At 37.7% G+C, this 13,885-nt stretch overlaps 1 protein-coding gene across 2 annotated transcripts in view; it reads right to left on the reverse strand.

The window, feature by feature from the left end:
* Window positions 1-13,885, reverse strand: part of RBL2 (RB transcriptional corepressor like 2) — a 50,773-nt gene that overhangs the window by 4,936 nt on the left and 31,952 nt on the right. For both annotated transcript variants that reach the window (XM_080827848.1, XM_080827849.1), the window contains exons 14-21: window positions 13,449-13,560; window positions 11,856-12,125; window positions 11,389-11,669; window positions 11,121-11,297; window positions 7,500-7,571; window positions 6,731-6,836; window positions 5,734-5,939; window positions 4,970-5,134 (exon numbers count right to left, since the gene is read on the reverse strand). In XM_080827848.1, coding sequence (XP_080683974.1) covers window positions 4,970-5,134; window positions 5,734-5,939; window positions 6,731-6,836; window positions 7,500-7,571; window positions 11,121-11,297; window positions 11,389-11,669; window positions 11,856-12,125; window positions 13,449-13,560 — 1,389 coding nt within the window. The remainder of the gene's footprint in view (window positions 1-4,969; window positions 5,135-5,733; window positions 5,940-6,730; window positions 6,837-7,499; window positions 7,572-11,120; window positions 11,298-11,388; window positions 11,670-11,855; window positions 12,126-13,448; window positions 13,561-13,885) is intronic.

A 13,885-nucleotide genomic window follows, 5' to 3' on the forward strand; every position in this document is an offset into this window, starting at 1 on the left:
TCTAGTTCCTTTGCATTTTCATATACACTTTGGAACCAGTTTAACTTGCACAAATAATTCTGCTGGGATTTTGTTAGGAATTGGATTAAATTTATAGACCAAGTGGAAGAAAACAGACATCGTGAAAATGTCATCCAATTCATGAACATGGAATTTCTCCACTTTCAGTTGTTTCTTCACCAATGTTCTACAGATCTCAGAATATATGTGTCTTGTACATCTTTTGTCAAAACTTATCCCTAAGTTGTGTTATTTTTTGGTTTGTCCAGTTTGGGGCTTGAACTCAAAACCCTGAGATCAAGACCTGAGCTGAGATCAAGAGCTGGGTGCTTACTGACTGAGCCAGTCAGGCACCCCCTCCCAAGTATTTAGTGTTACGGTGCTTTAGAAAATTTTTTACTTCTCATTACTTGTTGCTAGTATATAGAAATAAATTAATTTTTATATATTAGTCATATAACCTTGCTAATCTTATTCCACCAGCATTTTTTAGATTTTCATCTTTCTGTATAGAAAATCATTGTGAATGGAGATAATTTTATTTCTTCCTTTTCAGTCTGTATGCCTTCATCTTGCCTTATTACATATGCGAGGGCCTACAGTTACGCTGAACAGGAGTGGTGAGAGCAGATATCCTTGCCTTGTTCCTGATCTTCATAGTGGAAGACTGGATGCCTTCTCTCTTAGTGTGATGGTAGCTGCAGATGTTTTTGGTATGCAGTCTTGATCAGATTGAGCAAGTCCCCTGAGAGGATTTATCATGAATGTTGCATTCTGTCAAATGTCTTTTTCTTCAACTACTGAGATGATTCACTTTTTTTTAGAAGAGTTTGGATGGAACTGGCATTACAGTTGACTGTTGAACAACACTGGTTTGACCTGAATGGGTCCACTTATACTTGGATTTTTTTTTGATGATTTCAGTATTTTCATTTACTTTATAGTATGTGCTATATATACAAAATATGTGTTAGCTGTTTTTGTTTTCAGTAAGGTTTCCAGTCAACAGTAGGCTATTAATAGTTAAGTTTTGGGGGAGTCGTAAGTTATACACAGATGTTCGACTGCATGGGGTATGGTGTCCTAAGCCCCGTGCTGTTCAAGGGTCAACTGTATCTTCTTGAAGTATTTGGTAGAATTTACCAGTGAAGCCATCTGGGCCTGCAGTTTTCTTCGAGAGGATGTTTTTATTTATTTATTTTTTTTAAGATTTTATTTATTTATTTGACAGAGATCACAAGTAGGCAGAGAAGCAGGCAGAGAGAGAGAGGAGGAAGCAGGCTCCCTGCTGAGCAGAGAGCCCGACGCAGGGCTCGATCCCAGGACCCTGTGATCATAACCTGAGCCGAAGGCAGAGGCTTTAACCCACTGAGCCACCCAGGTGCCCCTGAGAGGATGTTTTTAAATTACAAATTCAGTCTGCTTGATACAGGGTCACTGAGACTGCTTATTCAGTATGTTTTAGAAGTGTACGTCTTTCAAGGAATTGATCTATTTCATCTGCATTATTACATTTATTGGCAAAAAGTTGTTTAACCTTCATTATATATTCTTAGTATCTGTAGGGCCTGTACTGATAGCTCTAATTTCTGATCTCATTGATTCATTTATTAATCCTGATTAGTCTGTGCAGAGATGTATCAATTTTTAAAAATCTTCTCAAAAAACCCTGTTTTTTCATGGCGTTAATTTTCTGTATTTTAAGCTGTTTTACAGATTCCTGCTTTTTTCTAGTTGTTTAGGGTGAAATCTTAGGTCACTAATTTGGGACCATTCTTCTGTTCTCATGTAAGTATTAGTGCTATAAATTTCCCTCTCTTAACATTGCTTTTGCTGCATCCCACAAATTTTGGTATGTCAAGTTTTCATTTTCATTTAGTTCAAAATACTTTCTAATTTTTCTTTTTTGACTAATAGAAGTATGCAATTTAGTTTGCATAAATTTGGGGGTTTTCCAGGTATCTCTGTTACTGATACCTGATTTGATTCTGTTGTGGTAAAAGAAAACACATTATTTGAATCCTTTAAAATTTACTGAGACTTGTTTTAAGGTCCTCAGTGTGGTCTGTCTTGGTAAATGTTCCAACTGATGCTGTTGGAGTGTTCTATAAATGTTAGCCAATTTGGTTGTTCACATCTTGAATATTCTTACTGATTTTTTCTGCTTACTTGTTCTATCAATTATGTTGAAATCTCTTGATTATAAATTTCTTTCTCTACATAGGATTTTATGCCTGTGACTGGGAAATGACCTTCTTTATCAGTGGTAATATTCTTATTAATGACATGAAAGCTGGAGTAGCTACAGTAATTACTGCTAGCAGAGTATATATAACGTTTTCTATCCTTTTACTTTTTTTAAAAAACTACCTTATTGGGATATAGTTCACATACCATACAATTCAACCATTTGAAGCGTACAAAACCATGGTTTTTATTATGTTCCTAGAGTTGTGCAATCACTGCAACATTAAATTGTGCAGTTCATTACCACATGTGCCCAGTAACAGAAACCTTCCATTCCTTCCAGACCTAGGCTATCACTAATCCATTTTGTGCTTCTATAAATTGGCCCATTCTGGACATTTCATATAAATGGTATCATATAATACTTATCCTTTTGTGGCTATTTTCACTTAGCTTGTTTTCAAGGTCCACCCATGTTGCAGAATGTGTCTGTACTTTTTATTGAAGTAATATTCCACTGTGTGGACATGCACTTACTGAGTTATCGTCCTTTTAGTTTAAACTGTGTCTTGATATTTAAAGTGGGTTACTTATATGTGGTAAATGGCTGGGTCTTGCTTTTGTGTCTAGACTTACAATTTCTGGCTTTCAATAGGTATATTTAGACCACTTACATTTAATTGCTATTTGTGTACTATTTTCCCATGTGTTTTTTCCTTTTTTCTCCCTTTTTGTCCTTCTTTTAAATTGAGTATTCTGACTTGTATTACTGAGTATTCATTTTTTCCATTTAACTTTTATTTAATCCAGATGGAATTTATTTGGTTATAGGGTGAATATCTAACACAGGCATACTTTGCTTTATTGTGCTTCACAGATAATGTGGGGTTTTGTTTGTTTGTTTGTTTTGTGGTGGCTTCTGCATCAAGCAAGTGTTATCAGTGACATTTTCCAGTGGGGTTTGCTTTGTGTCTTTGTATGAAATTTTGGTAATTCTCTCAAGATTTCAAAGTTTTTCATAATAGCTGTCAGGGTGATCTTTGGTGATTAAGATTCACTGAAAGCTCAGAGAAATGGTTAGCATATTTTTTAATTAAGATATGAACACTTTTTTTAGATATAACGCACATTAACAGACAACAGTATAGTATAAACAAAACTTTTATATGCACTGGGAAATAAAAAAATTCATTTAACTGCCTTCACTGTAGTGGTCTGGACCTGCACCTGCAGTATCTCTGAGCTATGTCATCTCTTCCAGTCGCTTTAGGGGCTATTGATGACTTATGTTTCCAGCTTTCACGATCCCACTGGCAATATCACTGGAATCAGATCAAACCTATGCAGTGTTTGGAGGAAACTATGTCTTTACATACTTGGTTTTCCTATTCAGAAACATCAGTATGTCTTCATTATTCAGGTTAACTGAGGTTTCTGCAGGGGATAAGTTTACTCAAAGGTATGTAACACCTTCATGACTACTCTAACAGAAAAATGGAAAAGAGTTTCCATTTTCTGAGAGCTTTGCTGCTTTGTTTTTTCCCAACTTTTTATTTTAAAAGAAAAGTTGGAAGAATAGTGCATTGAACACCCAGTTATCAGTCAGTAACATTTTACCACATGTGTTCTCTCTCTATATTTTCTTTTTAGTTGAACCATTTGAAAGTCAGTTATTCGCACTGGGACATTGTACCTCTGAATACTTTAAACATATTCTCCTACATAATCCAGTACTATCATAAATACCAAAGGAATTAAACAGAAATTTAAAGATAAAACTTAACATTGAAGTCCCCATTACATTTTCCCACTCGTCCCAAAAATGTCCTTGAAAGCTGTGCTTTTCTGTGTAGGATGCAGTGCGAGATCATGCACTGCATTTGGGTGTCCTCTCTAGTTCCCTCCCCATCTAACCTCTCCTTCATGATACTGCTGACATTGATTTGTTTTTGAAGAGTCTTGTACTACTGAGTATTCATTTTTTCCAGTTAACTCTTATTTAATCCAGAATTTAGTTGGTTGTAGGGTGAGTATCTAACACAGGCATACTTTCCTTTTTGTGCTTCACAGATAATGTGATTTTTAGTTGTTCTGTTTTTCTTTCTAAGCAATCTTTATGCATACAAGCATCCCATAAGGGGCTTTAGGATCAAGTTGTGCTCCTAAACGCAGCACATGATTCCCCGTGATCTAGCCTTACTGCCTCAAGGACATTTTCTTCTTTACTTTTCTGGTGCTTCCTGGATAGCCTCCTGCCTTCCACACCTCAGCGTCTTGCTAACTTTTCTTCCGTTAAGGCCTGATGCAGAATTCCCTCCCCACCACAGATGGAGGCAGACGCTGCCACACCAGTCTCTCCTAAACAGGACTGTCCCACTGCCCTGTACAAATTGCCATTTCTCTCCTTAGACAAAGAATCCAAAAGGACAGAGACACTACCTGTCCCAGAAACAGAATCATAATCAGTTTAGAAATCCAAATTTTTTAAGGAAAATTTGCATTTTAAATGGTACAAAAACCATAAAACTCCAGATTTACAGCAGAGTGAACTATATATGCACAAATAGGAAAAGGAATGAAAATAAATCTAAATCCTTTACTCTATTTCCAGCCTTAAAGTTCTCCCACCAACCCCTGTATTTTGTTCCACTGGAACTTACTGGTCACTTTCCCCTGGTAGTTCCCATCATTGAAGTGAGTACTGAGCATTTCCCATTAACCCTAATTCCAGCATCCTAGGCATTCTGGGGTTAATAAAGGCCAAGATTTATATTGGGCTCACCTTTGAAGGACTGTTGCTGAAGTAGTAGAAAATCTTTTCTCGAGGAGAAAGCACTGTTTCATTTTTATGTGGAGAAATGTAGACCGGATGATTTTGAGACAGCTGTATCCGGCGAGGAGAACCTGTCCTTACAAATGGATAGGGAGAGAGTGGAGGAGCATCCATCTGTTTTAAAAAATAAATAAATAAATAAAATCCATATTCCTAAGAAAGGTAACAAAATTTCTAACCAGGTATTTTTTTATGAAAATAGTTTTTATTGACAGAGTGGTGAGGTATAATAAACCCGTAGCTTTTTGAAGAGTAATGCATTAGCAGCCACAATTACACTTAAAGAACAAGTAACGCTTAAGTGCTTATTTTGTGCTAGTCACTGTTCTAAGCATTTTTAATCCATTCTGGCATTTAATCGCCACAGCAACCCTATAAGCTAGAGTCAACTCCTATTCCCCTTTGATACACGAAGAGACAAGAGGCAGAGAGAAAGTTAAGTAACTTGGAAGGTTACCGTAGCTGGTAAGTTTGGGACGATGTGAATGCATGCACTCTCTCTCTTGTGTTATAGTAATTTGTAGGGAATCCAAATACCATCTTTTTTAATGCTTCACGATAAAAAGAAATTCTGTTGGTTAGGCATATTATGTCTCTTAGAGATTTCCTCAGTTTTATTTAACAAAAGAATGATTTCTAAGACAAGCTCAACGTAAGTTACTTCCCCTCCCTCACAGGTGAAAAGAGTATGAAATAATCCCTGTCAAACTTACTACGTTTGCCTGTGAGTACTTCATGGCAAATGTTTTAATTTGCTTTATGTAGATATTGTTGTAGAACTGAATGAGGTCTCCCCTTTCCTCCTCTTCCATGTCACTGTTGGCACCAGTGAGGCGAGTGGGTGTAGGAGGGGCACTGCTAGGCTGTGGAACCGGCAAGGTGCTGTTGGACCTCATGACGGGACTGGAGTCTCTGCTGGCTGCAGCAGGTAGAACAGAGGGTGTTAAGCAGAAAGACCGCTAGTGCAGATTGTTTTTTATTTTATTTATTTTTTATTTTTAAAGATTTATTTATTTATTTATTTGACAGACAGAGATCACAAGTAGGCAGAGAGGCAGGCAGAGAAAGAGGGGGAAGCAGGCTCCCTGCCAAGCAGAGAGCCCGATGTGGGGCTCGATCCCAGGACCCTGGGATAATGACCTGAGCCGAAGGCCGAGGCCTTAACCCACTGAGCCACCAAGGCGCCCCCAGATTGTTTTTTAAAGGAAAGTTCAGTGAGAAAGGCGAACAGCTACCTGCTGCACGTGGGCACTCTCTTCTTAATCCCAGGGAGCAAAGCACAGACACTAATAAGTATTAACTTTACCCCCTGCCCTGCGAAGGCTTACTGAGTAGTTCTAATAAATTATACCACATTTTCTAGGACCTGTGCCCTGCATTAAGTGATGCAAATCAACCATTAGTGGTGGTATTTCCATAGCATGGCTTCAGTTGGCATGCCAGACTTTTCTGGAACTCAGGCCAACAAATTCCTGCCTGAAACCTCCTCTAATTTCCCTGGAGAAAAATGCTATGCACAGTGTGCCTCGAAGCTATGTGAGGAAGGACAAACAACTTTGCCACCAAATTTAGGATTTTGTTTATTGTTCCAACAAATTTTTTGCCAATATTTTAATATAGTTGTAATTTCATTTAGTAATCCTTAGGCCTAAAAAGTGAAAAGCTCCTAATTTTGTTTTTTTAGTGTTCATAAAGACCCTAAACACTTACTTCTGTCTTTGTTTAGTTCTGTTGGAGAGTTCTGATGGCTTCTGCTATCACTGCTGCCAGAATTTCTTCTTTTCCTTTTTCCTTTTATCAGAACACTTCTATATACCTTTAGAGAGACCATGAGAAAGGGACAGATTTGTTGAGCACATCTTGGACTAAATGACCTTGACATGTAATTAAATTCTCATAGTGGCTCCATGTAGTAACAGTTGTTGTCCTCAGGGAAGTTAACAGATGCAGCCAAGGTCATTTATCTGTTAAATAACAGAGCCAGGATTTACACTGGGGCCTGTCGGGCTTCAAATTCCAAATATGGCCTATAATACTGTAATATAAAGGGCAATACTAGCACCCAACCATAAAATCAAGCTATTCTAAATCAAAGATCTTACATACCTACCCCTTGAGATAAATGAATAGTATTAAAGATAAAATGAGTTTTAAATTTTCCTTTAATGTTGTCTTGGTTAAATGTACAGTATTATTTTCTAAAGGTGACACAGAAACCAAATAACTTGCTAAATTCTCCCTTGTGATTATCTAAATTAAGAAAGAATCAAAAATTTCACCTCCACCTCCTCATCTTTTAGAGAAAAGAGGACTTAAACTAATCAAGGTGTAAAGTTGTCAGATTAAAGAAAAGACTTCCTCAAAGTAGAATCTTAGCTTTTATCTTGGAGAAAAGGCCACAGAATCAACTGTGGTTAATTTTTTATATTTATCAAAGACTTTAAGCTTTATTTTCAGCCCTGAGAAGAAATGTAATTACCTGGCTCCGGGCCTGTGGCTGAGTCCTATAACAACGCATAATATTCTGGAAGGATTTGTCTTCTTTTGTGACCTGGCAAAGAATAAGAGTATTCTGAGAGAAATGGACTTCAAAATATTTTAAAGAGCTCCGTGAACCTATTCCCCAATGAAACTGGTGAAAATTATATAAACAGCCATTTCAAGTCTCTGGAAATGGTCCTAAGGACATATACAAAATGAACAATCTATTCAAGAAAGCATACTAAAATTCAGTAACAAGAAGGAGTGGGTGGTATCTGAACACAGATCTGTAATAAAAAAGTACAGTTACCAAATGAAAAATTCACCAAAAGGACAAAACATCTAAAATGGCAAAGAAAAAAAGAATTAGCCAACTTGGGATAGACTGTGGAACCTGAAGAACACAGAAAAAGAAATGAAGAAAAATTAACAGAGCTTCAGGGGATCTGTGAACATCATTCAGCACAGAGAGAAGCAGAAAAAAAAAATGATAAAGGCTGAAAACTTCCCGTTTATTTAAAAAATAGTAACCCACATATCCAGGAAGCTCTAAGAATTCCAAGTATAAAATAAATGTGAAGAGATCATACACAGACATAGTAAAAATGCTGAGAGCCAAAGAAAGGGAGAAAATCTTGACAACATCCACAGAAGCCCAGTAAAATAAGAGGCAACTTCTCATCAGAAACTACTGAACCTAAGAGGTGGTGGAACAACATATTCAAAGTGCTCAAAGTAAAAAACTAAGAATTTGGTGTCCAACAAAGTTATCTTTCAAAAATGGAAAATAAATACAAATAAAAACAATTTGCTGCTACACAACCAATCTTACAAGAAATACCAGAAGTTCAAACTAAGCAAGTGACCCCAGTAACTCAAATACACATTAAAAAAAAAAAGCCCTGGTAAAGACAATTATGTAACTGTAACGACAGCATAAAATGCATATTTATTTCTCCTTCACTGCCTTAAAAAGCCATTGTATAAAACTATATATATATATATGATGTGTTATTGGGCCTGAAACATACAGAAATATGATATATTTGCCAAAAACAGCACAGGAAGAGGAGGAATGCTGTATTGGGCTAAGGAAATGACTCCAGATGACAACTCAAAACCACAGGAACCAATGAAGAGAATCAGAAATGATAAACAAGATTAATAAAACAAAAGCTATACATTATATTTCTTTCAGCTCCTTTAAAAGTCATAGAATTACAAATAACAATGCAGTTGTTGGATTTATAACACTTATGGATGTAATACGTATTACAATACATCTCAAAAGATTAAAAGGAAAACAGCTACATAGGACACTTCTTTTTCCTCACTGGAATTAAGTATAAATCTGAAGCTGATTTTAATACATTAAGATGCATATGTTGGGGTGGGAAAACTGGGGTGATGCTGGTCAAAGAGTCAAACTTCCAGTTATGAGTAAGTTCTAGGGATTGAGTATCTAGCATGGAGACTGTAGTTAACAATACTCTATTATATACCAGGAAGTTGCTAAGAGAGTTGATCCTTACATGTTCTCACTACCTAATAAAAACAACTGGATAGCCTTCTGTGAAAGAATGAAGTTGTACTCCTACCTCCATGAATAAAAACTACTCAAAATGGATCACAGACCTAAATGTTAAGATCTAAAACTATAAAACTTTTAGAAGAAAACAAATACTCATGACCTTGGATTTGGCAATGTATTCTTAAGATATGAGAGCAAAAGTACAAACAACAAAAGAATAAATGGACTTAATAAAAATTTAAAATTACTATGCTTCAAATAACACAATAACATCAAGAAGTGCAAAAACACAGAGAGAAAATATTTGCAAATACCTGGCGAGAGAGCTGCACCCAGAACATATAAAGAACTACGGCTCAATCACAAAAAAGCACGAACCATCCAAATAAAAAACGGGCAAAGAATTTAAACCAGTATTTCACCAAAGAAGATATACAAAAGACCAGTATGCAAATGACTGGGATGGCTAGAAGCAAAAACTCAAAAAACAGCCAATAAGCACAATAAAACACTCAACATCATTAGTCATTCGGGAAATATATGTCAAACCACCAGAATGTATCAATCAATACTCACTGGGATGACTATAATAAAAAAGAGAAAAGAAGCTGGCAAGGATGTAGAGGATTTAGAACTCTCATGCACTGCTGGTGGGAATGTAAAATGGTGTAGCTGCTCTGAAAAATATGGCAAATTTCTCAAACAATTAAGCACAGAATTACCGTATGACCCAGCAATTCCACTTTTGAGTATATAAACAAAAGAATGAAACTAAAAACTTGAAGAGATATTCATACACTCATGTTCATAGTACATTATTCACAATAGCTAAAAAGTGCCAGCCACCCAAGTGGACATCAGTGTATGAATGGATAAACAAAATGTGGTATTTAATCAGCCTTGCAAAGGAACAAAATTACAACTCATGCTACAACACGGATAAATCTTGAGGACATTATACTAACTGAAATAAACCAATCATAAAAAGACAAAGACTATATGACTCCTAGAGGCACCTGGAACAGTCAAATTCATAGAGACAGAAAGTAGAATGGTGGGTGCCAGGAGCCAGTGGGAGGAGGAACAATAACCTACTTAATAAGTAGTTTTACTCTGCAGGGATGGAAATGTTTTGGAACAAGATAAAGATTAGCTGTATAATAATTGGGAATGTACCGAAGGCCACTGAATTGTTCATTTAAAAATGGCTCATTTATGTTATGTGAATTTCACTTTAGTAAGTTATTTTAGAAAACAATGTCTGATAGTAAAAGGAGCTGATGAGAGGAGCTCCTGGGTGGCTCAGTCAATTAAGTATCTGCCTTTGGCTCAGGCCATGATCCCATGGTCCTGGGATCAAGTGCCCCATCAGGTTCCTTGCTTAGGGGGGCAGCCTGCTTCTCCCTCTCCCTGCCACTGCCCCTGCTTGTGCTCTCTGTTGAATGAATAAATAAAATCTTAAAAGAAAAAGTGCTGATGAAAAGGTAGAAAAATGAAAACCTTCATATACTAATGGTTGAAATACAAAATGGTGCAGGGACTTTGGAAAAGCAGTCTGGCTGTTCCTCAAATGGTTAAACACAGTATATGACCTAGCTAGCAATCCACTCTTAGGTATATAGCAAAGAGAAATGAAAACATGTCCACACAAAAACCTGTACACAAATGTTCATGAAAGCATTATTCATAATAGCCGAAAAGTTAAAATACCCAGATGACCATCAACTGATGGATAAACAAAATATCACATACTCATACAATGGAGTACTATGTTCTAAAATTAACTGTGGTGATGGCTGCACGTTATCTGTAAATGTACTAAAATCCAAGGAGGTGTACATTTTAAGTGAGTGAGTTAAGGGGTGTTTGGGTGGCTCAGTTGGTTAAGTGTCCCAACTGTTGATCTCAGCTCAGGTTTTGATCTCAGGGTTGTGAATTCAAGCCCTGTGCTGGGCTCCATGCTGGGTGTGGGGCCTACTTAAAAATGAATGAATGAATGAATGAAGTGATTGTATCTCAATAAAACTGTTAAAAGTATTCTGAGCTAGCATCTTTACTTTTTCCTTTTATATTCCAAATGGTGCTTACCTTTGCCATCACATAAATGGCACACATCAACAACTGGTCCAGATGTCGGTCCATCATAAGTTCAGGACACTGAATTATGGAGAATTCAAAACAGGTCCAGATTTTTTTCCTCAGTTCATCTGAAATATCGAGTTTAGCACAAAGATCCCGAAGGCGGACACCTGCCAAGTGGTAAACCTGGTAGAGAAACAAAAACATTTCCAATTTTGTTTACCTAACACTTGTATTTCCCAAGCTTCTGCTCTGGCAAGGGTACATGAAAAATTACCTTTCTGAAGAAAAGCGATAAAGAGCTGGTCTTCCTTGGTCTAATACTGCTGCCAGTTGAAGGTGGGCCTTGTTTCTGCTGGTGTCCACCTGGGGAAATCTGTTGAATGGCCACCTGACCAGGCACTTGCAACGTTGTTCCTGTCACCTGTTGAGAGCTCAAACTTCCAGCCAGGGCCTGAGCACTCAGGGGCTGGATGGAGCCAGTCACAGTTTGTGCCTGCCCTCCAACATTGACCTGGACTGGGAAGAATGTTATCCCTCCATTTTCATTCGCAATACCTACAGTTTGTTAGGGAGAAAATAAGGATGATGAAAGCCTCACCAGGCATGGGTTTCCAATTTCTCCCCTCCCAGCCTCCTTCCCCCGCTCCACTCTTATCTCATGTTGTCATTCCAGCCAAATCTCAGGTGACTTTCCATAAATGCCACCAAGAAAGAACTCCATATCCAACCTGCCTTCCTTACCTTGTACAGGAATGGTCACTGTTTGTCCATTGTTGGCCGTGACAGTGGCTGTTGCCATGGTGACCAAAGTCTGTCCAGGAACTGGTGTGACAGAAACAGCATCCCCAGATACATTCTGCACAGGGACAGCATTGACTAGGGGTTGGGGGGGAATGCGCCCAGGTGTCCCTCCATCAGAGGGGCTATCGTTCTCAACGAACAGACGCCTTCTGGTAGAGCTGGCTGCTGGGGAGCTGTATCTGTCATATAATGTGGCTGGAGATGTTATGCCTACAGTAAAAAAAAAAAAAAAAACAACAGAAACAAACCATCAAACCAATGGTTTAACTCAAGAAAACTCAGATCTAACTTCCGAATCCAAGCTCTTATGTTCAAAACTAGTGTCTGAAATACTTCATAAACAAAAATTACAGGGGTCATATCATAGCTACAGTCAACTAATGAAAATTCAACCAGACATCATTGAGAGCAAAATTTAAACACAGGAAAATTTCTCTATTTGTTGCACAATGGCGACAAATTTGACTCTTGTCAGCTGTTAAAAAGAAAAAAAAAAAACTAATGGAAGTACTGTATGGTGACTAACATAACAAAAAAAACCCTGTTCTGAGGTTTTTTTTTTTTTTTAAGATTTTATTTATTTGACAGACAGATCACAAGTAGGCAGAGAGAAGGCAGAAAGAGAGGAGGAAGCAGGCTCCCCGCTGAACAGAGAGCCTGATGTGGGACTCGATCCGAGATCATGACCTGAGCCAAAGGCAGAGGCTTAACCCACTGAGCCACCTAGGTGCCCCTGAGTTTTTTTTTTTTTTTTTTTAAGATTTATTTATTTGAGAGAGCAGGGGGAGGGGCAGAGGGGGAAAAACTCAAGCAGACTCTGTGCCAAGCATGAAGCCAAACTCGGGGCTCAATCCCACAACCCCAACATCATGACCTGAGGTGAAATCAAGAGTCGGACGTTCAACTAACTGAGCCACCCAGGTATCCCTCTTCTGATTTTAAAAGAAATACATATTCATCTTAAAAATTTTACAGAAAGCAGGGGCCCCTGGGTGGCTCATTCGTTAAGCCTCTGCCTTCTGCTCAGGTCATGATCTCAGGGTCCTGGGATTGAGCCCCATGTGGGGCTCCCTGCTCAGTGGCAAGTCTGCTTCTCCCTCTCCCACACCCCCTGCCTGTGTTCCCTCTCTCGCTGTGTCTCTCTCTGCCAAATAAATAAATAAAATCTTAAAAAAAAAAAAAAAAAAACTTACAGAAAGCACCAGGAATTCTATCATCCAATAATAATCGTTCTTAATAGTTCGGTTTTCCCATTTCAGCTCTTCTATATGCTTATATATAAACACACACTTCAAATACAAGAATCACATTAATATACAGCATTCTCTTTTTATAGTCACCTGTTAATACATGCCTCTTCCTGTGTTCTTAAATATTCTTCAAAAGCATTACTTTTAAGTGATCCATGTGGTATTATAATGCACAAAATATTTCTTCTATATAAACTCCATTAACTTCACTTGTAGTGTTAGATAGAATTTCAATTCCCAGATATTAGGCTCCCAAATATTCCCTCTGGTACTTTAAACTTACTTCTTCCAAGTCCTCCAGTATCAGCACGAACTTCACTCACCCTTCTGGGAGTCAAAGGAGAGCCAGCAATACAAATATCATCGGCTCTTTCCAGATTCTGAGGTGGCATAACCTATAAAGAATAATATACACAGAGTGTCATTATTTGAAAAGGCATTTTCATTAGAAATACAGCCACAATCTAAGGCAAAACAAAACTTGCTCACCAGTTACTCGACCTAAATAAAATTAGCTGTCTTCTCCAGTTTCATACTGAAGTTGAAAAAAAAGTCTGACAGGCTTAAAAAATTCAAAGCTAATAGCTGAATACTAAATATGAAACAGTCTTCTTTACTGAGTTAGAGAATCAGAATACCAACCATTCTAAGGTACAGAAACTGGACTAGAAAATTAAGAGAGAACACTGAATTCTTACTCGGGCACTGAAACCTTAGAGC

The sequence above is a fragment of the Martes martes genome (genome assembly GCF_963455335.1).
Source record: "Martes martes genome assembly, chromosome: 17".
Taxonomy (NCBI): domain Eukaryota; kingdom Metazoa; phylum Chordata; class Mammalia; order Carnivora; family Mustelidae; genus Martes; species Martes martes.